This window comes from Hippocampus bargibanti, linkage group LG13, assembly GCF_051943395.1.
Source record: "Hippocampus bargibanti isolate YZ-2025 linkage group LG13, ASM5194339v1, whole genome shotgun sequence".
Taxonomy (NCBI): domain Eukaryota; kingdom Metazoa; phylum Chordata; class Actinopteri; order Syngnathiformes; family Syngnathidae; genus Hippocampus; species Hippocampus bargibanti.
In genome coordinates this window covers 805427-832292 of record NC_142746.1, presented here as the reverse complement: position 1 = coordinate 832292, position 26866 = coordinate 805427, and the positions used below count along the sequence as shown (strand labels likewise).

The following is a 26866-nucleotide window of genomic DNA, read 5'->3' as shown; positions in this document are numbered from 1 at the left end:
GTTAGCTTTACTTATAAATGAAGTCCAAGTCTCTGTGTCTCACTGCCAGTGAAGAAAGTCGTCCTTGATCAGTCCTGTTCCGACTGTATGTTTTCAGTCTTTTGTGCTGAGAATGAGCGCTCCACTGATGCTGTAGTAGATGGAACAGTGAGCACGAGCTGGAGCAACTTTGTCGCTTCAGGAAGAGTTTCAATGAGATCCTTCTAGGCCAAAAAGCTGTGAAGATTTCCAGGAGATTGACATTCATCCCTCACCGTTTGTGAGCTGTATTATACAGTCCGCTGTTGGTCTTCCTTGAATCATTATCTCATGCTTCGATTGAAAGTTCAGTTTAGAAAATTCTTTCAATTTAGATATGTAATCCTCCATTCTGAAAATAAGGCCAAGCAACACGAAAACATGATTGGATGGTTGCACTTAACTTGCTAACTGTTTACTGTAGCTTGCTGGCACTAATTCTATTATTCTGCAGCCGAGGAGTAGCAAGAAGAATCTGTAATCACCAGCGCCCCCTGTCATGAGGCAGGAGAACTGTGTGCCTCACCTATGCACATAGTTTTGATCAAAATAAAATAAAATAAACACTGTAGTACAGTGTTTATAATGTACAGTGACTGTACATTATATACACCAGTGTAGAAATTTAGTTCATATACTAAAAGTGTTTGAACACTTTAATAGCGATATGCAGAAGGACAGCAATGCGATCTCACTGCAGAGCAAGCACAGTTAGCATAGTGATTGCGCAATCCATGGTGAGGCTCAGCCGGCTGCTGCCTCACCGCTCGTCTCCACTTCGTATTTGAACGGTAAATGTGAAAATTCAGCGATTTTGAAAAAAAAAAATCAAAAAATAGTGAAGTTAAATGGAAAGGAAGTACAAATCACTAAATAAATACAAAAGTTTAATGTATCATTATTTGTCATTTGATATTTCCATGATGACAGGTGAGGCACAACCTCACCTGCCTCCCCTGACTGCACGTTACTGCTCAACCCCAAAGTAACTCCAATAGAAAGCGAGCTAGCTAATGGAGGGCTAATAAATAGGTAATATATAGCCTGATAGCCAACAGCTAGACAGCTTCATACCTGTCAACGTATATGTTTGACCCATATTTTATATGTTTGACCCATATTTTATATGTTTTTTTTTTATCATATCAAATAATGTGCAGCGTACTACAACTTTTATACAGGAAAAAAATATGAACCGGTCTTAAGACCAAATTCAGTTGTTCTTAACTACCGGTCGCTAACGACAAGGCTGCCGCTGATCGCTACTATTGACACGGCAAACCAGCAAAAGTAATCCTTGATCGCATATTTTTAATCACTGCGTACGATCGGATTGATAAAAGCATAACGTGCGCATGCGCGGAAAACTGCATTTCCGCCTGTTAGCATTTTTTTCTCATTTCAAATAATATAGCGTAGTACAACTTTTATATGGGAATTGCAATCATTTGTAAGGGCAGCGATTAGCCAAAGTTGACAGGTATGTTACAGCCAAAAAACTAAACAGCTAATAGCTAGCCAGCTAGCTAATGGATAGCTAATAAATAGATAGCCAGCTAACAGCCAGCCAGCTAGGCAGCTATCGGATACCTAGCTAGCTAATGGATAGCTAATACAACATCATTTGTAATGGACCCAAAACTTTTTTTTCTTGTCACGGATGATTCTGAGTCTATTGATGACAATAGCAAGGCTTCATCTTTAGGTTTGCTGGCTATCTATTGGCTAACTAGCTGACTGGCTATCTATTAGCTAGCTAGCTAATAGATAGACGCGTGTGGCTGCCTCTGCTCACCCACAGAAAAACTTGTCCTGTGACTGTAAAGTGACCTTGAGAGTTCGAAAAAGCGCTTAGAAATGAAATGTATTATTATTATTATTATGTTAGTTATACGTTGATTATTGTGGTTGGTTGTTGTTTTCAGTGTGATAGTGGTGAGAACGTCTTCCTCGAAGTTTGGAATCTTGAACGTGGTCTTCCTTTAGGGAGCGATTTCGCTCTTCATTTTCAACAAGTGGAATTGAAATATTATACTGTTGTCTTGGTATATGATGTTATGGTTTCATTGTCACACCAAATGTTTCATTTGGTGTGAAATTACACCTTTATGTCGGGATGTGACAAAATGTTTCAATTATTAATTCATAATAATAATTCATCACACATTTTCTAATACCATATTAAAGTGCATTTATATAGCTTTCAAATGATGTATAGATTACTGTTCTATGACAAATAATAAGGAAATAATGGAATTTTAAATGTTCGAAATATCAGGGGATTTTCGGCCTGTAATTACACAGTTAAAACAATGAAAATCTGTGACCGAGTTCTTTATTACAGTTTAAACTATCATAACTTTCATGTTTTTTTGGCATATCTTAACGAGTAAGGTACCATTGGAAAGCTAGTGAAATTCTAAACATGAACAGAAAAGATTCAAAATATAAATTGGCAAATATCAACGATCGAATGAAATCCAAAATGGCTGTCACTGAATAATAGGAAAGAAAATTGCGAGCTCTAGAAAAATACATGCTAATGCTTCTTTTTGCTTGAAACGTGGCAGTTATGGAGAAAAATATACATTCTATCACTTTTTTGAGTTATAAAAATACAACTTACTCACCTCTATAAACTGTAGTGTTAGCAAAAAGAGCGTAAACTTCAATCATTTTTTTCTCCCTCGTTTCACGTTGTCGTATTTGGAAAATTCAAGAACCAGCATGGAGGGAAACGTGTGTAATACGTCATCATAAACTGCATAGCTTGGAAAATCCCCCGAAAAACCATGACGTACTTCACAAAAATGCATTGATGGAAAATGGAAGCTTGTGTAAGAATGAATATCTGCTTGTGCGTTTCAGAGCGAACCAACCAAAGCTTACAGCAACTCGGGGACGCTCTGGAGAAGCTCCATCACCATGACGATGAGAAAGATGAGACGATGGGATGCAGCGGTGGCGGCGATGGCACCTTCGCCTCCACGTTGGAGAAGGACCCGCCCGTTTGGTGCCAAAAGAAACAAAGCGAAGCAGGTGAGGCACAAATCATGATTGCTTAAATTGACAAGACTATGGCCAGACTGAAATATCAAGATTATAATGTCAAAGTTCGTTGAGGCAAACATGCCCGAAAATGGTAACAAAGCAATTATTCCTTGTGTTCGACATGGATTTGGCCTCAGTACCAAAATGATTGAACATACTGTCAGACTGATACAAAGCAGTAGCGGTTTAAAGGACAACCGACACCTCAGGACAAGTTGCGTCCATAATTTGTAAAATGACTTCGACTGAGCGCGTTTGACAAAGGTTCCACGGCATATAGCCTTATTTTACCTTTTAAGACTCGCGCTGAAGATTAATGAAGTCGAGTTTATGACGATGCCCTAAGTGACGTCACATTCAGAACACCCTTGACCGAGAAAGCGTCACACAATGCATTTTGGGTACTTTTTTCCGTCTCAAAACACCGTGTTGATGGCGCAATTAGAAGGAAAACGACATAAATAACGCGATGGTGAATCAATTGTTGTGTGTCGCAGCCAATTGCAGTAACACGCATAAAGAAGGTGTAAGTTGACACAAATCCCCAGCGGACAAATCAACCCATTTCCAACGGAGCTTGTGCGCCATCTTGTGCATTTTCCGGGCGCTACATTGGAGTCCAGACGGCTCAAATTGATACGGAAGGACTTCTCTAATCGATTGCAAACATGTATGCTTTCCTCTTCAGAACTGTTGGAATCATATTCATAACTGGATGAGTAACAAGAAAGCATCTTCTCCCAATCTGAACTCTCTGTGGCCATTGTTTTGATTCTGGAGCAAGGCAGTTTGTGAAGGAGTATCGTGGCGTGACGTCACGAACAAGGGGGTGGGACTTTCTGAATATCCCCAGTTCCGAGCTCATTTTGTGACAGTTTTTAGGACACTTTAAGTCATTTTTATTGGTGCGTTGCATTTTCTAAAAATATCAGCCTGCGTGTTTTGGGTATTTTCGATGCTATAAAAGGTTTTTCTGTTTTTTGGGAAACAAAGGTTTTTCAGAAACAAAAAAATGGTGTCGGTTGTCCTTTAAACCGGGTAAAATAAGCAGCAAGATTTGCAACCTCAGTTGCTGTCTATTTTTTTTGTGGTTGTTGAAAATCTGAACGCTCATCGAAAGCAAACCACCATAGACAGACTCATGGGAATTAGCCTTTATGCGACATTCATTCCGGGATGAGAATTTTCCGCCGATCAGCGGATTTCCGACTTTTTCAGAGCAAAATGACCTGATAAAACTAAATATGTATCCTCGCTTTTTCGCTGTTCATTTCCTGTTTCGGCTTGTGTTGGCGGAAAGTGGCATTTTGATTGGATGATCTTGACTTAGGTGCCGTTGATGTCAAAACAGGTAAACGCTCCTTTTGAATAAGCGGACGAGTCAAAAAAAAATCAGCAGTGTGCAGGCCAGCTTGCAGTAACCTTGCGTATGTACACGGCAAGTTGACTTATATTCCGATAGTTTGACAGAAAACCATTCATATTAATTCTGAGTATTATCACAAAGTTCTTTGAAATAATATATTCTGACATTTTGTTGAAATCACATATACACTAAAGTCTCGTTATATCGATATTCAAGGGAGTGCGAAAAAATATCGATATAACCGGGACTATCGATATATCTGACCCTGTTTGCATGTAATTTTCTCCGTGCGTGCATAGAAATAGTATCGATATAACCGGGACTATCGATATATCCGATATCGATATAACGAGACTTTACTGTATATATATATATATATATATAAAATCCTTTCCCTTCCAGCATCTTACACCCGGCAGTTATGTGTTGGATTGTCTCAGGTGCCTCTTTGCACAACCTACACCTTGGGTCTTGCCTGGTGTGGTATATCTGCCTCGATGGCTCTGGTGTTCAGGGCCTGCTCTTGAGCAGCCAGGATGAGTGCCTCTGTGCTGTCCTTTAGGCCAGCCCTCTCTAACCACTGATAGGACTTATTTAGATCAGCCACTTCTGCTATGGTTCGGTGGTACATCCTGTGTAGGGGCTTTTCTTCCCATGATTGTCCCTCTTCCAGCACCTCATCCTCTCTTCCCCATTGTCTGAGACATTCTCTGAGTACATCATCCGTTGGAGCCTTCTCTTTGATGTATTCATGGAGCTTGGATGTTTCATCCTGGACAGTGGCTCTCACACTCACTAGTCCCCGGCCTCCTTCCTTACGGCTTGCGTACAGTCTCAGGGTGCTGGACTTGGGATGGAACCCTCCATGCATGGTGAGGGTCTTAACATCCGTGGTCTGAATCTCTTTCTTTGGCCACCTTATTATTCCTGCAGGGTATCTGATCACTGGCAGGGCATAGCTGTTTATTGCCTGGGTCACATGACCAAGTCACGTGACCAGCTTTCGTGCCTTGCGCAGTGGAGCAGACGCCATTTTCTAACAGCTTCCGTGTTTTGAACTGTCATACGCAAGCACAATAAAAAAGGCGTAGCAGAGCTTATATACAGTACTGTTGTTCAACACCAATTTAAACCATGGGGAAACGTGAATTGTGATCTCGGAACGGAGTACAAGGCAATAGTGGCTGTCGAGGAGAATCCAACAAGGAGCAAATCCTCCATTGCGAAAGAGTTCGACGTGCCGCAGAATACTTCATCAACATAAGTAATGTAAACGTTGCAGTTTTCCATACATGTATTTAATTGTGTTGTATTCAGATATCTTTATCGCTTGCAACAATCAGTTTTTCATGTTTGTACATGCTGGCGTTCGTGGTTTCGTGTGTATAGAACAACGTAAGGATTTTGCATTGGTTGCATTTTTGAAAGGAAATAGTCATAAAAAAGTGTAAAGACGTTTTTACTTTATGCATAAGTTTATTTTTCACTTCACTACTGTACAAAAAGCATGCTAGGTACGCAATCCATGAGCCCAATGATAAAATTACATGTCATATCAAGATCCCCCATTTACATATTGCCCCTCACCCCCTTTTAATGCAGTTCGGCACAGGACGGGTATATCGATAGTATGGTTATATCGACATTTTTTCTGACTCATACATTTGTGTGTGTGTGTGTGTGTGTGTCTATGTGCCTCACAGTCAATCAGCTGAAGAGCCTTCTGTTGAAGCAGGGCAAGGATATCACCTCTACCCTCGCTCTTTCAAAGGTGGAGTCAACATGTCATAGCATATTTTATCGATACCCGTCTATCCCTCCCTCCCTCCATCTATGGTGCATGTCCAATTTGGCAACTTGATGATTGACTACAGTGATACCTCGGCTTACGAACGCTTTAGCTCATAAACATTTCACCTTACGAACATTAAATTCGCGAGAATATAATCTTGGCAGAGGAACTGGTTTTTGGCGGATGTACGGAACCACACAGCGCCACGGTGGATGCCAGACTACTTTTCCACACCCACTTTCTTTGAGTGCACTCAGTGTAGACGTGGTTTGTTATCGAATGGTATACTTTTGCTATTATGGGAACGAAAAAGACCCCACCACAGGCTAGTGTGAAGGTGAAAAGGACACAAAAGAAAATGACGGTCGAGCAGAAGAAGGAAGTCATCGAAAAAAAACACCAACGGGGTATGCGTTTGTGTGACTTAGTGTCCCAGTACCAGTACGCTAAGTTGCTACGTGTGGCTAAGGGTGTTTCTGTGTTGTCTAAGCAACGGTTTCAGGCAATAGAAGAGGTTGAAAAACTTCTGTTGATTTGGATTAACGAAAAGTAGCTAACAATGGACAGTGTGAGTGAAGGTATTATCGCCGAGAAAGCACGGCAACTTCACTTGGATATCATTAAGAGGCAACTTCATCAACCACCATCACAAAGGTCAATAAAACAACTTTATTATATTGTACAGTTTATTTCTTTCATTATGACACATTTATTTTACATAAAATAAGATGTATTTTGTGTCGTTTTTAGGATTATTTAGTAGAAAATTATGTTTTATGAGTACCTGAGAATGGATTATTCTCATTTTTAATTGTTTCTTATGGAAAATAAATGTTTGGCAGATGAACTTTTCGTGTTACACACGCTTTCTGGGAACCAATTAAGTTTGTAAAATGAGGTATCACTATATGGAAATCTCAATTGGATGATTCCCAAAAGGATTTGACAGTGACAGCCCCATTGTGTACACATGTTTGTGTTTTGGACCACTGGTTGTCAGGACTTGGTGCCAGTGACTCACAGCCCCCCAGACTACATCCAGCACCTGGAGGCTGAAGTCCGATTCTGCAAGGTTTGGAATAAAATCCCATTTGAGTGTTCCCCTGGCATGGTTTGACTGTCAAATGTGTGTTGCTGTGTGTGCGTGTGTGTGTGTGTTCGTGTGTGTGTATGTGTGTTTGGGTGACAGGAAGAGCAGCAAGAGCTGAAACGCCGCATCGGAGTGGTGGTGCTGGAGAATGAGAAACTCCGCGTGGAGCTCAAAGCCAAACATGCTGACGTTTCTCCAAAGGACCACAACATGCTTTCAAACCAAATGGTCAAACACACACACACACACACACAAACAATTGAGGCGTGTCTGTATATTTTGTTCTTAAAATGTAGTTCAGTTCCAAATGTTAGTGTAGTTTACCCTGTCTATTTTCATTTATAAATGTAAGATTTATTTTGTTGACAGTGATACCTTGGCTAACGAACATTTCGGCTTACGAACTTTAAATTCACGAGAATTTAATCTTGGCATACTATTTTTCAGGATACACACGGAGCGTCACAATGAGCGATGTATCAGCTCTTGCTGCTCTTCCTGTCACCCAAACACACACACACAAAACACACACACACACACACACACACACACACAAACACACACACACACACACACACGCGCCTGTTCTCCTAACAAGGAAATGGCAGCCGACTTTTTTTTTGTCCTCGGTTCCCCGCCTCCAGTCTTCGGTTAAAACCGCACGTGATTGGTCAAGAACGCAGCAGAGAGGGGGGGGTTACAGAAACACAGAGCTGCAAAATAAAAATAGATAGGCAGACGACAGAGAGAGAGTGAGAAAATGGATAGAAAACAGTGACATTTGGACTCGTTTAAACTTTTTTGATAGTTCAAGGGCAGAGTGTAGACTGCAAGATTAAAACAAATAACCTGCACAAGCCATCTGTACACTTGCAAAACGCTATCAAGCCAGCTAAACAGAACACAATTGATGAGGAACTAGGTAAAATTATCGCAGAGAAAGCACGGCAACTTCACTTGGATATCGTCAAGAGGCAACCTGGAAGTTCGTCATCCATTAATGATTTCAAGGCTAGCCACGGATGGTTCGAGAACTTTAAGCGTCGTACAGGGTGTCGTCATGGTGAGGCAACCTGTTCTGACGATAAAGCTGCCAAACCTTACAAGGAATCATTCCTCAAGATGGTGGAAGAAGGCCAAGTTCCTCATCAAGTGTTTAATCCTGATGAAACCGTCTACTCCATTCCATCAAGTCATCAACGGCCATCACAATATTATTATAATAATTTATTATAATGTACACTTTAGTTCTTTCATTACAATACCATAGCACATTCATTATACATAAAATAAAGTATATTGTGTGTAGTTTTAAAGGACAACCGACGTCTCCGGACAAGTTGTGTCCATAATTTGTAAAATGGCTTCAAATGACAGAGCGTATTTTACAAAGATTCCACCCCATATAGCTATATATTATGTTTTAAGACTCACGCTGAATATTCAGGAAGTCTTGTTTTTGAGTTGGTGACGAGTCCGTACGTGACGTCAATAAAGGACCGCCCCTGACCGTAAAAAAGACACATTGTAGCGGTCCTTCCATCACGTCAATGTATTTTGCTGTACTTTTTTGTTCTGGGGACCTCGTGTTGCACCCAAAAGTTGCCAGAAAAGGGCGTCCAAGCGCCATATAAGGAATTTATCAGCCTGTGGAAACGGAGGTGGCCACAGGAGGCTCGCCATTTTTTGCCTCTTTTTTTAGGTAAGAGATTTCCCCCCAATGTTGCCTGAAAATGGCAGAAAATTCATTCTTTAATTGATTGCAAACATGTATGCTTTCCTCTTCAGAACTATTTGAATCATATTCATAACTGGATGTGTAACACGAAAGCATCTTCTCCGAATCTGAAGCCATTGTTTTGATTCGCTAGGAATGCAAGACGTCTTGGCATGACGTCACGAACTGGGGGCGGGACTTTCTGAAAATGCACAATTCGCAGCTCAATTGTTTGCAGATTTTGGACACTAAGTCATTTTTATTGGTGTTTTGCATTTGACTAAAAATATCATAATGCGTGTTTTGGGTATTTTAGAGGCTATAAAACATTTTTCTGATGTCAGTTAAAAAACAAAAAAGTGACGTCGGTTGTCCTTTAAGGCTTAGAAAATTAGAAAGTAGAAAATTATGTTTTATGGGGACCTGGGAACTGATTATTCTCATTTTAATGGTTTCCTATGGGAAATTAATGTTTGGGATACACACTTTTCACCTTACACACACTTCCTTGGAACCAATGAAGTTCGTAAGCCAAGGTATCACTGTATTTGAATTTTCTTGGCATTTTTTTCCAGATTGTGATGGATCATTAATTTGCTTTCTGTATTTCTTTGTGTGTCAGGAAGAATTAACGTTGCTGCATCGGGCGCAGATGGAAAGACTTGAGGCTCAGGTCATCTCGCACAGGTTCTCCTAAGGATGTTTTCTCGTCACCGGAGTCTCCCGCCTCGCCTTCATCCTTCCGCCGCTCTTGCGCCCCCCCAGGCGCGATCTGGCGCTCAGCCACAAGGAGCGCGAGGAACTGACCGGCCGCCTGAGACGTCGCGAGGAGGAGGCGGCCACGCCGTGTCTGAAGTGCACGCAGGAAGCGGCGCTCTCGGCCGGCTCGCCTTCCGCGGCGCATGGCGAGGTGGTGGACCGACTCGTCAAGTGAGTAAAATCAGCGCAGTGAGGTGACCCCCACTGTATTGATTGGGGGACTTGCCCCAAATTCTTCTTCTTGTCATGATCTGGTTGGCGACCAACGGGGGGCGCTGTCGGCCCCGCCTACACCTGCACAGGTGCTGGTCGTCCCGATCAGATTGGCGACCAGCGGGTAGCGACGTCAGCCCTGCCTACTGCCTCGCAGGTGCTGGTCGTTTAATCATTGACACTTAAAAGGACACCCGGCACGACCATCCGGTGCCGGTTCATTGTTTGTTTGCTGCTTGTTGGCTGCATGCATTGTGTATGTGTTTGTTTAACCTTGGCGGACTTTTACTTTTGGTCTTCTTTTGCTACTTTGTATTTTTTCCACTCAGATGATTTTGATGTTTTACATTTTGTTCCTGCTGACCTTTATTTTAATACAATTTGTCAAACAACCTCCTGCTCCCTCCTGCCTGCTTTTTGGGATCCGAACCCGCCATCACCACCTCGCAAACCGTGACACTTCTTCTTTTCCTTTGGGTTTTTCCCTTGACGGGGTCGCCACAGCGAATCAGTGTCCTCCATCTTCAGAGGTTTGATTGGCATGTTTGTTTTGACCGAGCTTTTACGTCGGATTCCCTTCCTGACGCAAGCCTCTGTATTTATCCGGGCTTGGAAGCGGCAGCCCCAAATTCTTATTCTTAAACCAGAATACGTGATTTGTGATGATTTCAATCATCTATGTATGTCTAGTTTTTAAAATGTGATTGCTTGATATAAGTGTCCACGTTTATCCTTTTATCTTCATACATATACAGTGATACCTCGGCTTACGAGCGCTTTCGCTAACGAAAGTTAAATTGGCGAGAATATAATGTTGGCATACCAACTAGTCTTCGGGAAACACACGGAGCGCCACAATGAGTGATGTGTCGTTCGCAAACGAGCCGGTTCTTGGAGCTCTTGAAATGGCAGCCAGCTTGAAACAAAAAACAAAAGTGAAATGGTGATAAAATGGATTGAAAACCAAGTGAAATTTGTACTCGTTTCAACTTTATTGATAGTTCAAAAGTAGGGTGTAAACTGCAAGGTTAAAATATCCCATCAATCAGGCTTCACAAATAACCTGCACAAGCCATCTGTACAATTTGAAGAGAACGTACAAGCAAGGAAACCAGCTATTCATGAAGTTTCTCGTGTGTCTGCCTGCATCTGTTGCTGTTGCAATATCACAACTTTTAAGATGTACAACCCAGAGCTCCTTGAGACACTTTATGCAAAAACTATCCATTCCATTAAGCCATCAGCAACGATCACAAAGGTAAATAAAACGACTTTATTATATAGTACATTTTTTTTTCTTTCATTACAGCACCATAGCACATTTATTATACATAAAAATAAGGTATATTGTGTATAGTTTTAAAGGACAACTGACACCTTCGGACAAGTTGTGTCCATAATTTGTAAAATCGCTTCAATTTACTTCTACTGAGCGTATTTTTTTTCCACCGCATATAGCCATATTTTACATTTTAAGGCTTGCACTGAATATTCAGGAAGTCTTGTTTTTGAGTTGGTGACGATGCCTGACGTCACGTCACGTCTGGAGCGCCACTGACCGAGAAAGGACACACAATGCATTTTGGGTACTTTGTTTGGTCTGAAAACTTCATGTTGATGGCGAAATTAGAAGGAAAACACATAATAACTAACGCGATGGTGAATCGTTGTGTGTGGCACCAAGACAACTACAGTAAAGTCTCGTTATATTGATATCGGATATATCGATAGTCCCTTTTATATCGATACTATTTCTATGCACGCACGGAGAAAATTACATGCAAACAGGGTCGGATATATCGATAGTCCCGGTTATATCGATATTTTTTCGGACTCCCGAGAATATCGATATAACAAGACTTTACTGTATTTGATATTCGCTGACACAGATTCCCAGCAGACAAATCAGACATTTCCAACGGAGCTCTGGCGCCATCTTCTGCATTTTCTGAGACGTTACACGTCAGTCTTGATGCCTCAAAATGACCCCGAAGAACTTCTTAAATCGATTGCAAACATTCATGCTTTCCTCTTCAGAACTATTTGAATCATATTCATAACTGGATGCGTAACAAGAAAGCATCTTCTCCGAATCTGAAGCCATTGTTTTGATTCTCGAGCAAGGCAAGACGTCTTGGCGTGACGTCACAAACAAGGGGGCGGGACTTTCTGAAAATGCCCAATTTGCAGCTCAATTTTTTTGGCAGATTTAACACACTCAAGTCATTTTTATTGGTGTTTTGCATTTGACAAAAAATATCAGCCTGCGTGTTTTGGGTATTTTAGATGCTATAAAACGTTTTTCTGATGTCAGTTAGGAAACAAAAAACTGGTGTTGGTTGTCCTAAGGCTTATTTAGTTGAAAATTATGTTTTATGGGGACCTGGAAATGGATTATTCTCATTTTAATGGTTTCCTATGGGAAGTTAATGTTTGGAATCCACACTTCGCCTTACACACACACACTTTCTGGGAACCAATTAAGTTCGTAAGCCAAGGTATCACTGTACCACTGATACATGTCCGCCGACTCTTTTTGGCGGCAGGGAGCGTGATGAGCTGCTGGCGGCTCTGAGCGCGGCGCGCTCGGCTCGGGAGGAGGTCCAACATCGGGAGTGGTCGGCTTGTCTCCGGGTCAAAAGCGCCGTTGAGATGGCCGAGGAGGCCCACCTGCACGGAGCCGAGGTGGGATTCTTGGTGGCTGGCCGCCTCTGCCCGCCCGTCAACGGCGTTCCGTTTGCGACGAGCCGTCAACCCCGCCGACTGTTTTTGGGCGCAGGTGGAGGTGCGGTACCAGCAGCTGTCCAGGGAGCTGGCCCAGCAGACGGCGCAGCGGCAACGCGACGCGCTGGCCCTCAAGGACAAACTGGCCCAGGCTAGGGAGGAAGGACGCGGCGAGGGGCGTGGCCAGAAGGAGGAGCTAGCAAATACCGTAAAAGCAACTTTTGCAGGAAGAGCCGCGCCATTTGCCGGCTTCACCAAAAAATTTTGGTTGCGCGTGTGCCTCAGGTGGCCTGGCTGTCCCAACGTGCTGCTGAGCTGGAGGGCCATCTCCACAAAGTCGGCGCCGACAACAACTCGCTGACCAACCAACTGGCAGAGGCGCGCCGACAACTTGCCTGTCTGGAAATGGAGACCGACAACGTATGAAAATACGGTATTTTTATGAGCTCAAAAATATTTCCGGGTTTTTTATCAGTTTGTCTCCAAACAGTAATAAATATAATTTTCAAAAATGACTATATTTTACGTTTTAATGACGATCCCCTAAGTGACGTCACAGAGGGAACGCCCCTCACCGAGAAAGCGACACGCAATACATTTTGGGTACTTTGTTTCGTCTGAAAACACTGTGTTTGTGTTTGTGGCAACATTCGAAAGAAAACTACATAAATAACGCGATGGCGAATCGTGTGTGTCGCAGCGAATTGCGGTAACACGCATAAAGAAGGTGTACCGTATTTTTCCGATTATACGTCCCTTCCGATTATGGGTCGCACCAGCCAAAAAAATGCATAATTAAGAAGAAAAAAACATATATAGATCGCACTGGAGGATAAGTCGCATTTTTGGGGAAAATATATTTGATAAAATCCAACACCAAACAACATACATGTCATATTGAAAAGCAATTTAAAATAAACGGAGCCTGATGTTCTCCATTTTATTTTAATGTAATTATTAAAATAAAATGGAGAACATCAGGCTCCGTTTCGCTTTTTTTTTTTTTTTACCCAACATAACACCGCAGCTCTCGCTCGACGCAACTCCAATGGACACACCTCTTTTTGGTAACCCAGAACAGTCTTTTACAAGAATTATTCAGATAACTCTAGCACAAAGAACATGCTAACAAGTTTACCAAAATATCAGGTTTTACTCCAAATCACCAAATCCAAGGAAATCTTCATCCTCTGTGTCACTTTTAAATAACTCCCCCAACTCGGCAGGTGCACAAGGCGCCATTTCCTCTTCTCAGCGCTCTTGCGGTTTAATGTGAAAATAACATGTGAAATGATATACAGTAATAAAAAAAAGCATATATAAGTCGCACCCTGACCAAACTATAAAAAAAAACTGCGATTTATAATCCAAAAAATACGGTAAATTGACACAAATTCCCAGCGGACAACTCAGCCCATTTCCAACGGAGCTTGGGCGCCATCTTGTGGCATTTTCTGGGTGCTACATTGGAGTCCAGACAGCTCGAATTGATACGGAAGGACTTCTTTAATCGATTGCAAACATTTATGCTTTCCTCTTCAGAACTATTTCAATCATATTCATAACTGGATGAGTCCCAAGAAGGCATCTTCTCTGAATCGGAACTCTGAAGCCATTGTTTTGATTCTGGAGCACAGCAGTTTGTGAAGTAGTATCCTGGCGTGATGTCACCAACAAGGGGGCGTGACTTTCTGAATCACCCCAGTTCTGAGCTCATTTTGTGGCCGTTTTGGGACACTTTAAGTCATTTTTATTGGTGTTTTGCATTTGACAAAAAATATCATACTGCATGTTTTGGGCATTTTAGATGCTCTAAAACGTTTTTCTGATGTTAGTTAGGAAACAAAAAAATGGTGTCAGTTGTCCTTTAAATATTTTATGTTCCTTTAGGGTTTTCCTGGAATATTTTGGCCTTAAAAAAAATCAAAAACACATTTTTGGGGACACTAAAGACAAAAAGAAGTTAAAAAAAAACGTGAAATTTTCCATTGTGCCAAAAATGGAAAATTATGGCAAAATCAAGAAAAAAAAATCCACTTGACAAAGTAATTTTAAGAGATTATTACAATGAAATATCATTGTGTGTATATATATCCCAGCATGCACCTCGCATTATTTCTACGGGGGTGGAAATGGAGTCAGTGGCTGCTGACGGTATTTGCGAGAACCGTTGCGGCTCAATATTGCTTCCCATATGGGGTGCGTCGGCCTGTGGGATAGAGTCGGTGGCTGCTGACGGTATTTGTGAGAACTTCCGGGTTGAGCGAACGCTGGCGCGTGTGGCTGCCGCTGCTCACCCGCAGAAAAAGTATCCTGTGACTGTAAAGTTTCCTTGAGAGTTTCGAAAGGCGCTTATAAATGAAATGTATTTATTATTATTATTATTATTATTATTATGCACAGTATTGTTATTTTTGTCTTGTCCTATACGGCAATCCTGCTCCGTTGCACTGGGTGGCAGCAAAACTACAGCTACCATTTCCGTATTCTGTCCAATCTTCAATGACCATTTTTTTTCCCCATGTCCATTTCTGACCGGGCACAATTGCGTCGTTCCTCTTCTTCTTCTTTTCCTTTCGGCTTTTCTCTTCAAGGGGTCGCCACAACGAATCAGTGTCCTCCATCTTCAGAGGTTTGATCCGCATGTTTGTTTTGGGTCGTTCCTACTGCTGAAAAAAAAATGAAGGCATTGTCGCTGAGGCCAACTGGGCTATAACGATCGATCACACGCATCCTCGGATCATGGACAGGAATTCAGCATGGGCTCCAGTCTAACTAGCTAGCTAGCTAGCTATTAGTTATCTATTAGCTGGCTGGCTGGCTTTCAATCTATTTGAGTTACTTCCGGGTTGAGTGAACGCTGGTGTGTATGGCTGCCGCTGCTCACCCACAGAAAAACATATATTGTGACTGTAAAGTGACCTTGAGAGTTTTGAAAGGCTGGCTATGTAGCTGGCTACCTAGTTAGCTATCTATTTATTATCTATTTGCTAGCTGGATACCTAGCTAGCTAGCTTTTTGCTATCTAACTAGCTAGCTGGCTACCTGGATAGCTATCTATTTGCTATCAATTTGCCATGGTGGGGTGAAGTTCAATTTGGATCGTTCGTACAACTTAGGCAACGTAGGCTTAGTTATGCTGATGAGGTGATACCAGAGCAAATGGGGCAATCAGGCCAGTCGTAGACCTCATACTCAGTCAGGACTATAGAAGTAATCAGTCAGGACAATAGAGGTAATCAGAGAAGCCGCAGGGAGTAGTCCTCTGCTCCCCCCAACCTGAGAGCAGGGACAAATCATAGCAGAGTCTGGCACCACCACGTCTGGACACTAGGGATATATATAGGGCCGAAACTACCAGCAAGACTTTAGTTCGCTGACGAAGCATCTTGGATAAGAAGCGAAATGTCGGACATGTTCAAAGAAGTTCAGATGACGGCTGAAGAAACCTTTTCATCTATCTATTCGCTATCGAGCTCGCTAGCTATCTATTAGTTATCTATTAGCTCGCGGACTAACTTTCTATATATTTTGAGTTACTTCCGGCTTGAGTGAACGCTGAGGCGTGTGGCTGCCGCTGCTCAGCCACAGTAAGACTTTTCCAGTGACTGTAAAGTGACCTTGAGAGTTTTTCAAGGCGCTTATAAATGAAATGTATTATTATTAAAATCGATGTTCATTTGCTCCTTTCAATGTACTTGCTTCATAGAACAACGTCACCGGTGTGTTAAGACAAAATGGGGCGATCTGAATGAGGCCCCCCAAAAAATATGCAAATGCAAGCTGCATCGGGCAAAATTTGAAGTGCGCTTTGCCATGGCCTTCAGGTGTGCGCCGAGCTCCGCTGTCAACTCGGCGCCGCCCAGCTCAAGAAAGACGAGGCCGAGCGAGAACTGCACGACCTCAAGTCCAAGACCGACAGGCAGCTGGAGACTTCCACGCAGGTGGCTTCCAATTTCACTTGCCGATTCAACACCGACGATTGAATGTCGCCCGAGAAACAAGCAAAATGATTTTCACATGTGGAAATTGGCCTTCTACAAACTGCCTTTGTCAAAACTTGGAATTGTTTGTTTGCTATCTATTAGCTAACTGGCCGGCTAGCTAGCTATCTGGCTGGCTATCTATCTATTAGTTATATAGCTAGTTGTCTAGCTGGCTATCTATTTGCTTCCTATTAGCTCGCTATCTGTCTATCTATTAGTTATATAGCTGGTTGTCTAGCTGTCTGGCTGGCTATCTATTGGCTATGTATTAGCTTTCTATTAGCTAACTGGCTGGCTAGCTAGCTATCTGGCTGGCTATCTATTAATTATATAGCTGGTTGTCTAGCTGACTATCTGTTCGTTATCTATTAGCTTTCTATTACCTATCTATTTGCTACCTATTAGCTAACTGGCCGGCTAGCTAGCTATCTGGCTGGCTATCTATCTATTAGTTATATAGCTAGTTGTCTAGCTGGCTATCTATTCACTTTCTATTAGCTCGCTATCTGTCTATCTATTAGTTATATAGCTGGTTGTCTAGCTGTCTGGCTGGCTATCTATTGGCTATGTATTAGCTTTCTATTAGCTAACTGGCTGGCTAGCTAGCTATCTGGCTGGCTATTAGTTATATAGCTAGTTGTCTAGCTGGCTATCTGTTCGTTATCTATTAGCTATCTATTTGCTACCTATTAGCTAATTGCCCCGCTATCCAGCTAGCTGGCTGGCTATCTATTAGTTAAATAGATAGTTGTCTACCTGGCTATCTATTAGCTAACTGGCCGGCTAGCTAGCGATCTGGCTGGCTATCTATTAGTTATATAGCTAGTTGTCTAGCTGCCTAGCTTGCTATCTATTAGCTAGATAGCTTTCTATCTATTTACTTCCGGGTTGAGTGAACGCTGGCGCATGTGGCTGCCGCTGCTCACCCACAGAAAAACTTCTCCTGCGACTGAAAAGTGTATCTTTGTGTCCCTTTTGGATTGAAATTCTGAAATGAAAGACAATATTTGGATGTGTTTTGGCTCCTCCGCGGGTGGCTGCACATCCATAAGAGGCCGTCCCACCTTTCCATGGCGGTTGACGGAGCTGCAAATAAGAATAAAAAGCCGTCCGGCGTTCATTGGAAGTGACGTGCGGGGGAAGCGCTTGTTTTCAACATGTCTCTCTGCGGGACAGGAAGTGGAAAAGCTGAGCTCCGAGCTGGTTGGCTGCCGGCAGCGCCTGGAGGCGGTCCAGAGGGACGGCGGCCAATGGCGGTCCGAAGCCCTGAGCCTGGCCGAACAGCTGGCGAGCGCCCGGCGCCAACTGCACCTCACCAGGTTAGCGCCTAATCCCGTTCCGCATGCCAACGCGCTCGCGGTGCCGCCCTCTGCTTCGGACCTGGCCCGCTCGGGTCCACCCGCGCCGACGAGCGGCTAATCCCGCTCCACAAAAGCCAGCGCGCCGGCCAGCGCCGCGCTGGGGTCCCGGGACCAACTGGACCCCAGCAGGTCACCTCTAATCCGGTTAGGCGTGCCACGACATCATGTGCGCGCCCGCGCTGGCAGCCAGCGCCGGCAGCGCCAAACTGCTACTTGAGCCTTTTTTCCTCTCCCTGGCATTCGCGTTCCCCTCCGTGGCTCCCCTGCTTCCTTCTCTCCCTCCTCTCCTCCTGCCCTTTCTTCTCTCTTTTTTTCCTGGCTCAAATTGCGGCGGTGGGGGCTGTAATGTGCCGAATAGCAAAAATACAAACTAAAAATGCAACAGGAGTGTCTGCTATCTATGGAAGAGCATGAGGGCCAGGTTGAAAGATATTTTTTTTAGAGATGGGGTATTGGTCTGAGAAAAAAGTCGCAAACTTGCGAGTTGCAAATTTGCTACATTTAAAGTCACAAATTTGCCAGATTTAAAGTAACAAATTTGCCAGATTCAAACTCGCAAATTTGCTAGATTTAAAGTCACAAATTTGCTAGATTTAAAGTCACAAATTTGCTGGATTTAAAGTAACAAATTTGCTCGGTTCAAACTTGCAAATTTGCTCGATTTAAAGTCAGAAATTTATGACTTTAAATCTAGCAAATTTGCGAGTTTGAATCGTGCAAATTTGTGACTTTAAATCTAGAAAATTTGTGAATTTAAACCTAGCAAATTTGAGACTTTGAATATAGCAAATATGTGACTTTAAATCTAGCGAATTTGTAAGTTTGAAACTCGCAAATTTGCAACTTTAAATGTAGCAAATTTGCGAGTTTGAATCGTGCAAATTTGAGAGTTTGAAACTCGCCAATTTGCGAGTTTGAATGTAGCAAATTTGTGACTTTAAATCTCGCAAATTTGGGACTTTTTTTTCCGACTAACACCCCATCTCTCAAAAAATATACAGTAAAGTCTCGTTATAATCGATATTCTCTGGAGTCGGAAAAAATATCGATATAACCAGACTATCGATATATCCGATCCTGCGGCATGTAAATTTTCTCCTTGCGTTCATAGAAATAGTATCGTAATAAGCAGTACTATCGATATAACCGATATCGATATAACCAGACTTTACCGCATTACATTTCAACCTTGCACTGACGGTCTTCCGTAGCTATCCGTAAACCTGGTCCGGGAATGTTTTTTCCAACCAGGTTTTTGTTGTCCAAGGTTGGTACAGCCGCAGGCGTCGGGAAATGAGTATTTGTTGTACGACCTCCATCTTGTTTCCCTCCTGTTCGGACAGATGTGACGGCGCTGCCCCGTGGCGCTGGCCTTGTGTGGACGTGTGTCCGCCCTGATCTGTGTTTAAGTGTGTTTTTCATTTGACTGCCAGCGTTAACGCGCTGCCTGGCGAGCTGGCTGGCAAGCTGTCATGTCCGTTTCAGGTTTTGTGCGTGCGTGCGTGCGTGTCCATTTTTTTTTTTTTTGGAAGCACTCGAGCAGAACGGCACAGAGATGTCGAGCTGCTGCGTCGTCACCACCGGCGCAAACGCTCACGCGGGCGCTTCCGTGTTTGTGCGTGCGTCGTTTTTATGGCGGCGCAGATGTGCTATGTGTTGTTGGACAGCTGTTGACTTGGCCGAGGAGGAGGATGCGGCCATTCTCTTTCCGTTTAGCTCATTGGCGTCGAAGGCCAGTGACTGAGGGGCTGATCCCTTTTACCCCCTGCCGTGTCATAAACTTTGAAGCGGAGACGTACGCGTGTGTTTCAGTCCATTGCACTGTGGTCAAAATGTTCAGTTATGACGCAAGTACGAGTATTCAGATTCATTGAATTGGATTGGATTAGCCTTTATTAGTCTCTCAGTGGAGAAATTGACGCGTCACAGTAGCAAAGGAATGAAAGGAAGAAGTGGAAAAACAAATACAGGAGCTGCTGTAAAGTCAGCCACTCTCGCGGCGCCATCTTGAAGTCAATAATAAATAACAAAATAAGATGACAAAGAGTCATTCAATCTTGTCTGAAGCAATTTTAGGTGCAAGAAGAGAGGATCAAAGGCTCCTTTTCACCAGTGGATCAAGGACATCACGGTGAAAGGTGCACATCTTCTTCTTTTCCTTTCGGCTTTTCCCTACAAGGGGTCGCCACAGCAAATCAGTGTCCTCCATCTTGAGAGGTTTGATCCGCATGTTTGTTTTGGCCAAGCTTTTACGTCGGATACACTTCCTGACACAACCCTCTGTATTTATCCGGGCTTGGGACCGGCACAAGACGACGTATGTCCCTTTGTGGCTACAGAACAAGCAACTCGCTCAATAAAAGGCTCCAAAAAAGCAAAAACTAGACTCACCATTTGATGACAATGCTCTGATCTTACCGTAAAATGGGCATCTCTTTCCCCATACATCCTAATGTATATCGCGCTTACACAACAGCTGCAGCTGTAACAAATCACTTCACATCGTGCACGTCGCTACAAGCTAAATGTTGAAAGCAAACACAAAGCTGTAGCATCCGTTGACGAAAAAAAAAAATGGTCTCACATTTCCTGACCCACGTCAACCCGCTTCAATTCCAAGCCGCGGCTTTATGCGGGACAGGAGATGTGAGACAATCTCTTTTCATCAATGGATGCTACAGCTTCATGTTTGCTTTCAACATTTAGCTTGTAGTGCACGTGCACATTCCACCATCACGTCCCTGATCCACTGCTGAAAAGGATGCTTTGATCATCTCTTCTTTCATCTAGAACTGCTGCATGTCACAAAGAGGGTACAGCAAGTGCTGAAGAATGAATGACTCTCTGTGTCTTTGTGTTGTCATATTATTTGTTATTATTGTTTTTGTTTGTTTTTGTTTTGACTTCAAGATGGCGCCGCGAGAGTGGCTGACTTTACAGCAGCTCCTGTATTTTGTTTTTCTACTTTGTTTCCTTTACTCTTTCTTTGACTTTGCTGCTGTTTTACTTCCGGGTAGAGTGAACGCTGGCGCGAATGGCTGCCGCTGCTCACCCGCACAAGAAAAGTTCTTATCCCGTGACTGTAAAACAGGAGTGTCAAAGTCATTTTTTGTCGCGGGCCACATTGTAGTTCTGGTTTCCTCTCGAGGGCCGTTATGAATTTGGGGAAGCCATTAGAATGTTTAAATCCCTTCAAATATTACATATAGAGCACACAGCAAATTAATGAATAACTCATTTTCAAATCTGAAGTCAAGAATAATGACTTTTATTGTGGTTGACATCCAAAAATAGGAAATTTTGGCTCTGATTTTAGCAATCATCATGAAATTTAACAAGTTTGATTTGCTTTCGCGGGCCGAAAAAAATGATGTGGCGGGCCGGATTTGGCCCGCGGGCCTTGACTTTGACACCTGTGCTCTACACAGTCGCCACGGACACCCTCGCCTTCACGCGGAAACAGTACACGTGCCAAGCACACAGACACATAGTCTGCATTAAATAACCTACCTGCAGCTGAAATTTGCATACTCGGCACGAGAGCCAATCAGAAGCCTGCTTCTTTCTTCCGGACTTTCCCGAGCGTTATGAGGTCGTGCATTTGCATCTCATTTTCCAAAGTAGATGCACAGATCCTCAGCCCCAGAAGATTATTAGCATTCATATTATTATTATTATTATATAGAATATTATTAGCATTCATATTAGCATTATCATTAGTATTAGCATTAGTATTATTCATATCGCTTTCTTCTCAAGCCACAGACCGTCCAACAGCACCGACCTCATTCTTTCGATGCATCGGGAAATGCTTTGCAAAAAGCTCGTCCCATGTCCACTTGACATCATTCAAGAAAATTGACGAAAAAAGTTGACGAAATCAATCCCGAGTTTTGGCTGCTGAGCTTGGACGGCGCCGTGTCGATCACTTTTTAGGGGAGCCCTTAAATTTGAATGATTGCATCCGGACAGGAAATGGCCTCCCTCAAATTTGAGAAGCCAAGGGCGTTTTTTGGGGGTCTGCGGGAGTGCCATCCGGCGGGCCTTTGACCCTCCCTACGGAGGGAAAGCTTCGCTTCTATCAGCTTCTTTGGATCCCCGTTGCCTTTTCTGTTCCCGTCGGTTTGCGCAAAGCGTATTTGACAGCCCGGGCGTCTCGCGCGCCAGCCGCCGTCGGGAGTCTCTGGGCGGCTGGCGCGCTCCAGGATGGGATCATCAGCCAGCTGCGAGTCGGACAGCCCGGGATCTGTCCTAATCCCGCTCACTCTGTTCACATCCACATGCACGTGCGCAGGCTGCGGAATCCCAGCAGAGGGCTTTAGCGACTTTGGGATGATTGTTTGCTCCTTCTTTTCTCCTTCTTCCACTGCAGTGAAAAGAAAAGTGGTCATGGCGGTGGATGTTCCCATTTTTGGGACAACCTCGGCAAGGCGCTTGTCCATCGTCTCCGGGAAATCCTTAATACTTTGCAACAATTGTGTGTGTGTGTTTTTTTTGCGATTAGTTGTCTTATTGTGTTTTAAGTTGTGAAAAATGGGGCAGGCAACTTTTCAGAGTTGTCTGCCCTGGTGTCCGCTAACTTTTTGTCAGGAGTTTCAGACACTGCAAACGCACTTTGACATTTGTGGGCGGAAAAAAAGTCCTCCTCCCATTTTGTATGGACATAAGTGGGCCTTTTTTATCATTCTGACTTGGTCCAGCTCCCCCACTCATTTTGATCTTACGTCTAAGAGGCAAAAACGTAGCCAAAAAAAGAGGATGTCAGTCACAACTAGCTTCTGTGTAAGCTCTCAGTGGTACAGGAGTGGTCCATCGATGAAAAGGTTTCTTCAGCTGTCATCTGTACTTCTTTCAAAGTGTCGGACGTTTCGCTTCTTATCCAAGAGGCTTCGTCAGTGAACTAAAGTCTTATATTGGTAGTTTCGGCCCTATATATATATATATATCTCGACCGTCCAGACGTGGGTAGACTAGTATTGGGGAGACTAAACAAATTCTCAAAAAAAGACTTTATCATCATCGCAGGGATAATACTAGTGGGCCTCAATCGGCAGTAGATATGCACCTAAAAGCTAGCAACCACTCATTCGACGACAATGAGGTTAAAATCTTAGCGAAAGAAAAGAGATGGTTTGAAAGGGGAGTAAAAGAAGCTATTTTCATAAAACAGCAAAATCCTTCACTAAATCGGCATGGTGGGGTGAGGTTCATTTTGGATCTTTCGTACACCAGACTTCTTAGGCAATATAGGCTTAGTTATGCTGATGAGGTGACTCCAGGGCAAATTGGGCAATCAGGCCAGTCGTCAGTCAGGACAATAGAAGTAATCAGTGTAGCCGCAAAGAGTAGTCCTCTGCTCCCTCCTGGCTCCACCACATCTGGACAGTAGGGATATATATCGGGCCAAAACTACCGGTATAAGACTTTAGTTTGCTGACGAAGCCTCTTGGATAAGAAGCCGACACCTTGAAAGAAGTACAGATGACAGCTGAAGAAACCTTTTCATCGATAACAAGTAGCTTGTTAACTTTGGAACGGTGTAGCTAATAATCAGATGTCATCTGATTGGTTGTCCGGTCTATCAATCAAAGGTGAAGCCGACAGGCTGACGTCCATTTTTTTTTTCCTAAACAACTCAACTTGATTTGTATTTTCTCAGTTTGACCAATAGTATCTTGGAGTCGCCCGGATGTACACTGGAAGCATTTGCTAACCTAGCTGAGGGACGGCGGTTTTTTTTTGTAATACCGTACAATAGCTGGCTAGCTATTAGCTATCTATTGGCTTGCTTGCTAGCTTTCTATCTATTTGTCTTACTATTCTATTTGAGTGAAAGCTGGCGCGTGTGGCTGCCGCTGCTCAACCACAGAAAAACTTATCCTGTGACTGTAAAGTGACCTTGAGAAGTTTTGAAAGGCGCTTTGATATGAAATGAATACTTATTATTATCATTTTTGAGCTCCTCCCTGCGTTTTTCCCCTCGACCTTGAGCGCACCGAGCGGGGAGGAAACTTGTCACGCGGCTGCTACCGCAACCCCCACCACACCCCCCAGCCAGCCCGCGCTCCTCCGCCTCATCTGTCGCGGCACGGCGGCGAGGTCTGCGTAGGCGGAGACGAGAGAGCGGCGCGGGTGAGCGTGAGAGGGCGGAGAAGTGTAAATGAGGAAGGTGAAGGCAGCAGATGTCGCGTCCCGCCAGAGGCTTACTCCGAGCCGGCCGACGCCAAAATCCACCAGTGACAAAGCGGCTGCGCGGCGGGGGAGCGGGGGGGGCGCGATGCGCCGCCGTTTGTCAATAGACGCACCTGGCCGCATTTCTGACTTAGTCGCCCGTCAGAGACTTTGAGGACTTGGGGACTTTGACATCGCCTTTGTGGGGGGGTCGGCGAAGGATTCACCTAACGCAATGGTGAATTGTTGTGTGGCAGCCAATGGCGGTAACATGCATGAAGAAGGTGTAAGTTGACACAAATTCCCAGCGGACGAATCAGTCATTTCCAAGGAAGCTAACCAGAGTTAGCAATTCGGCATTTGGATAGCGAAAGTTTGATGCATGTTTACTCATTCCGTCACACTGCATGCTAACTGTGAGCTCACCTGGTGAAAGAGAGCAATCGGCATACGAGTGCAGCAAAACTATCGGACAAATGTAGACTTTCCACCGTGCCATTTTTTACTCTGTAGCGCTGTCAGAGCTTTCTCTCTCGTCTCCACATCTGATGTTCTTGTGGCGGTCTCCTTTGTGTGTGTGCGTAAAACCCACCCCTCTGTCTTGTACCACGGATTTTAACCAATCACGGGCGGCTTTATGGCTCTGATAAGCGGCTTCATATACTTGACAAAACGCAGCTTGTGCGCCATCTTGTGCATTTTCTGGGCGCTACATCCGAGTCCAGATCTACATCGGTTTCATCGCTTGCAGACAGCTCGAATTGATACGGAAGGACTTCTTTAGTCGATTGCAAACATGTATGCTTTCCTCTTCAGAACTATTTGAATCATATTCATAACTGGATGAGTAACAAGAAAGCATCTTCTCCGAAACTGAACTCTCTGAAGCCATTGTTTTGATTCTGGAGCAAGGCAGTTTGTGAAGGAGTATCCTGGCGTGACGTCACGAATAAGGGGGCGGGACTTTCTGAATCTGCCCAGTTCCGAACTCATTTTGTGGCAGTTTTAGTACATTTTAAGCCATTTTTATTGGTGTTTTGCATTTGACTAAAAATATCAGCCTGCGTGTTTTGGGTATTTTAGATGCTAAAAATCGTTTTTCTGACGTCAGTTAGGAAACAAAAAATGGTGTCGCTTGTCCTTTAAGTGTTGATACCTTTGGGCAACACCTGCGCGTGCCGGCTTTGTGCGCACGACAGCCGCCGTGCCAGGTACGGGCCTGCGCCCGCCTGCGCGCAGCGGCCTGGTCGTCAGCCATGTTGTTGGGTAGCAGATGGCGCGGCGGTTGGCAGGGAGGGGCTGCTTAGCACAACTAATCAGACAGTTACGGATAGGGCAGCCGGGAGGGCTCCGGGCCAGGCGGCCGGCTTCGCGCGGGCCCGCGCCCGCTATCGTGTTGACAGCGGCAGCCCGCCGCGGTGGCCGTGACGCCTGGCGCTGCTCCTCTCGCTTCCCTCCCGCCGCTCCTGCCGTCGGCCTTGTTGATCATTTGTCACATTTTGCAAGTGCCTCGTCAACGTTGACAATTGGGTGAGTTGCTTTCGTCCTCCCCCCAAAAGTTGCAAGCAGTCCGTCACGCTGCTCAGGTGTCCACTTGAAAGTGGCGGCGGCTCTTTTTTTTCTTTTCCCCAAACAGCCGTTTTCCACGTCGGTTCTGATTATCGCTCTGTAGTGATGGGAATTCCAGCTCCTTTCAGAGAGCCGCTTCTTTTGGCTCGGCTCACTAAAAAGATCCGCTCTTTTGGCTCCCAAATAGCTCCTCTTTTTTTTTGCTGAAATTAATTAACTACCAAAAATCATGTACAATTATGTGAAAAACAAATTACTCATGTAAAAAATACACTCTATCAAATATTTTTATTTATATGGCTTGATTTATATGTGTACAGAGTAGTGGTGGTCATTCCTGCTCCTTTCAGGGAGTCGGTTCTTTTGGCCCGGCTCACTAAAAAGAGCTGTATATTTTGTGAATCCTTTGTCATCTACAATTGACAATGGCTGAAAATCACTTGCAATCATTTTACCCACTTTTGTTTTTTCTTTGCAGTGCTATCAAGCCCTGTCGTCTCCCTTTCCTGTGCTCCTCACAGTGTGCTTCTGTTTCTCTAACCCCTCCCCTTCCTCACTGCTGCCTGCGTCTGTTAATTCTCCCGTCCCGCCTCTACCATGTATCTTGACCAATCACATGCAGCTTTAACCAAAGACTGCGGGCGAGGAATAGACTGAAAAAAAGTTGGCTCCCATTTCGGCTCCTTATTATCTCGGTTCACTTCAGAAATGCCGCTCTAAGAACCGTCTCGTTCGCGAACGACACATCACTAGCGCTCTGGTTGTTGCAAATTTTGGATTTTGAGAGGCAGGTGGAGCAAAGCGCCCCCCCCCCCCCTTGCCCTTTTCTCTTGCAACGCCAACTTAATAGCAGTGAAGGTCAAAGGTCCTAATTCCAACAGAACTTCATGCGCCCCCCCCACGCGATCGGCAGCGCATCACCAGCATCGTCCGTCGGTCTGTCGCGAAACGACGCGAAAGGCGAACATGTCTCGCTGGGCCCGGTAGACCTCGGGCGAGATGGAGGCAAATCTGTCGGCGGCAACTGTTCTCCGAGCGGCCAAGTGGGC

The 26866-nt window shown here is 44.1% G+C and overlaps 1 protein-coding gene across 3 annotated transcripts in view; it reads left to right on the top strand.

Annotated features, from left to right (window-relative positions):
* Positions 1–26866, top strand: part of sdccag8 (SHH signaling and ciliogenesis regulator sdccag8) — a 49954-nt gene that overhangs the window by 866 nt on the left and 22222 nt on the right. For all 3 annotated transcript variants that reach the window (XM_089012556.1, XM_089012555.1, XM_089012554.1), the window contains exons 2-12: positions 2887–3057; positions 6139–6206; positions 7228–7299; positions 7417–7545; positions 9657–9721; positions 9800–9964; positions 12553–12691; positions 12786–12938; positions 13016–13150; positions 16558–16674; positions 17893–18035. In XM_089012556.1, the coding sequence (XP_088868682.1) occupies positions 2887–3057; positions 6139–6206; positions 7228–7299; positions 7417–7545; positions 9657–9721; positions 9800–9964; positions 12553–12691; positions 12786–12938; positions 13016–13150; positions 16558–16674; positions 17893–18035 (1357 nt within the window). The remainder of the gene's footprint in view (positions 1–2886; positions 3058–6138; positions 6207–7227; positions 7300–7416; positions 7546–9656; positions 9722–9799; positions 9965–12552; positions 12692–12785; positions 12939–13015; positions 13151–16557; positions 16675–17892; positions 18036–26866) is intronic.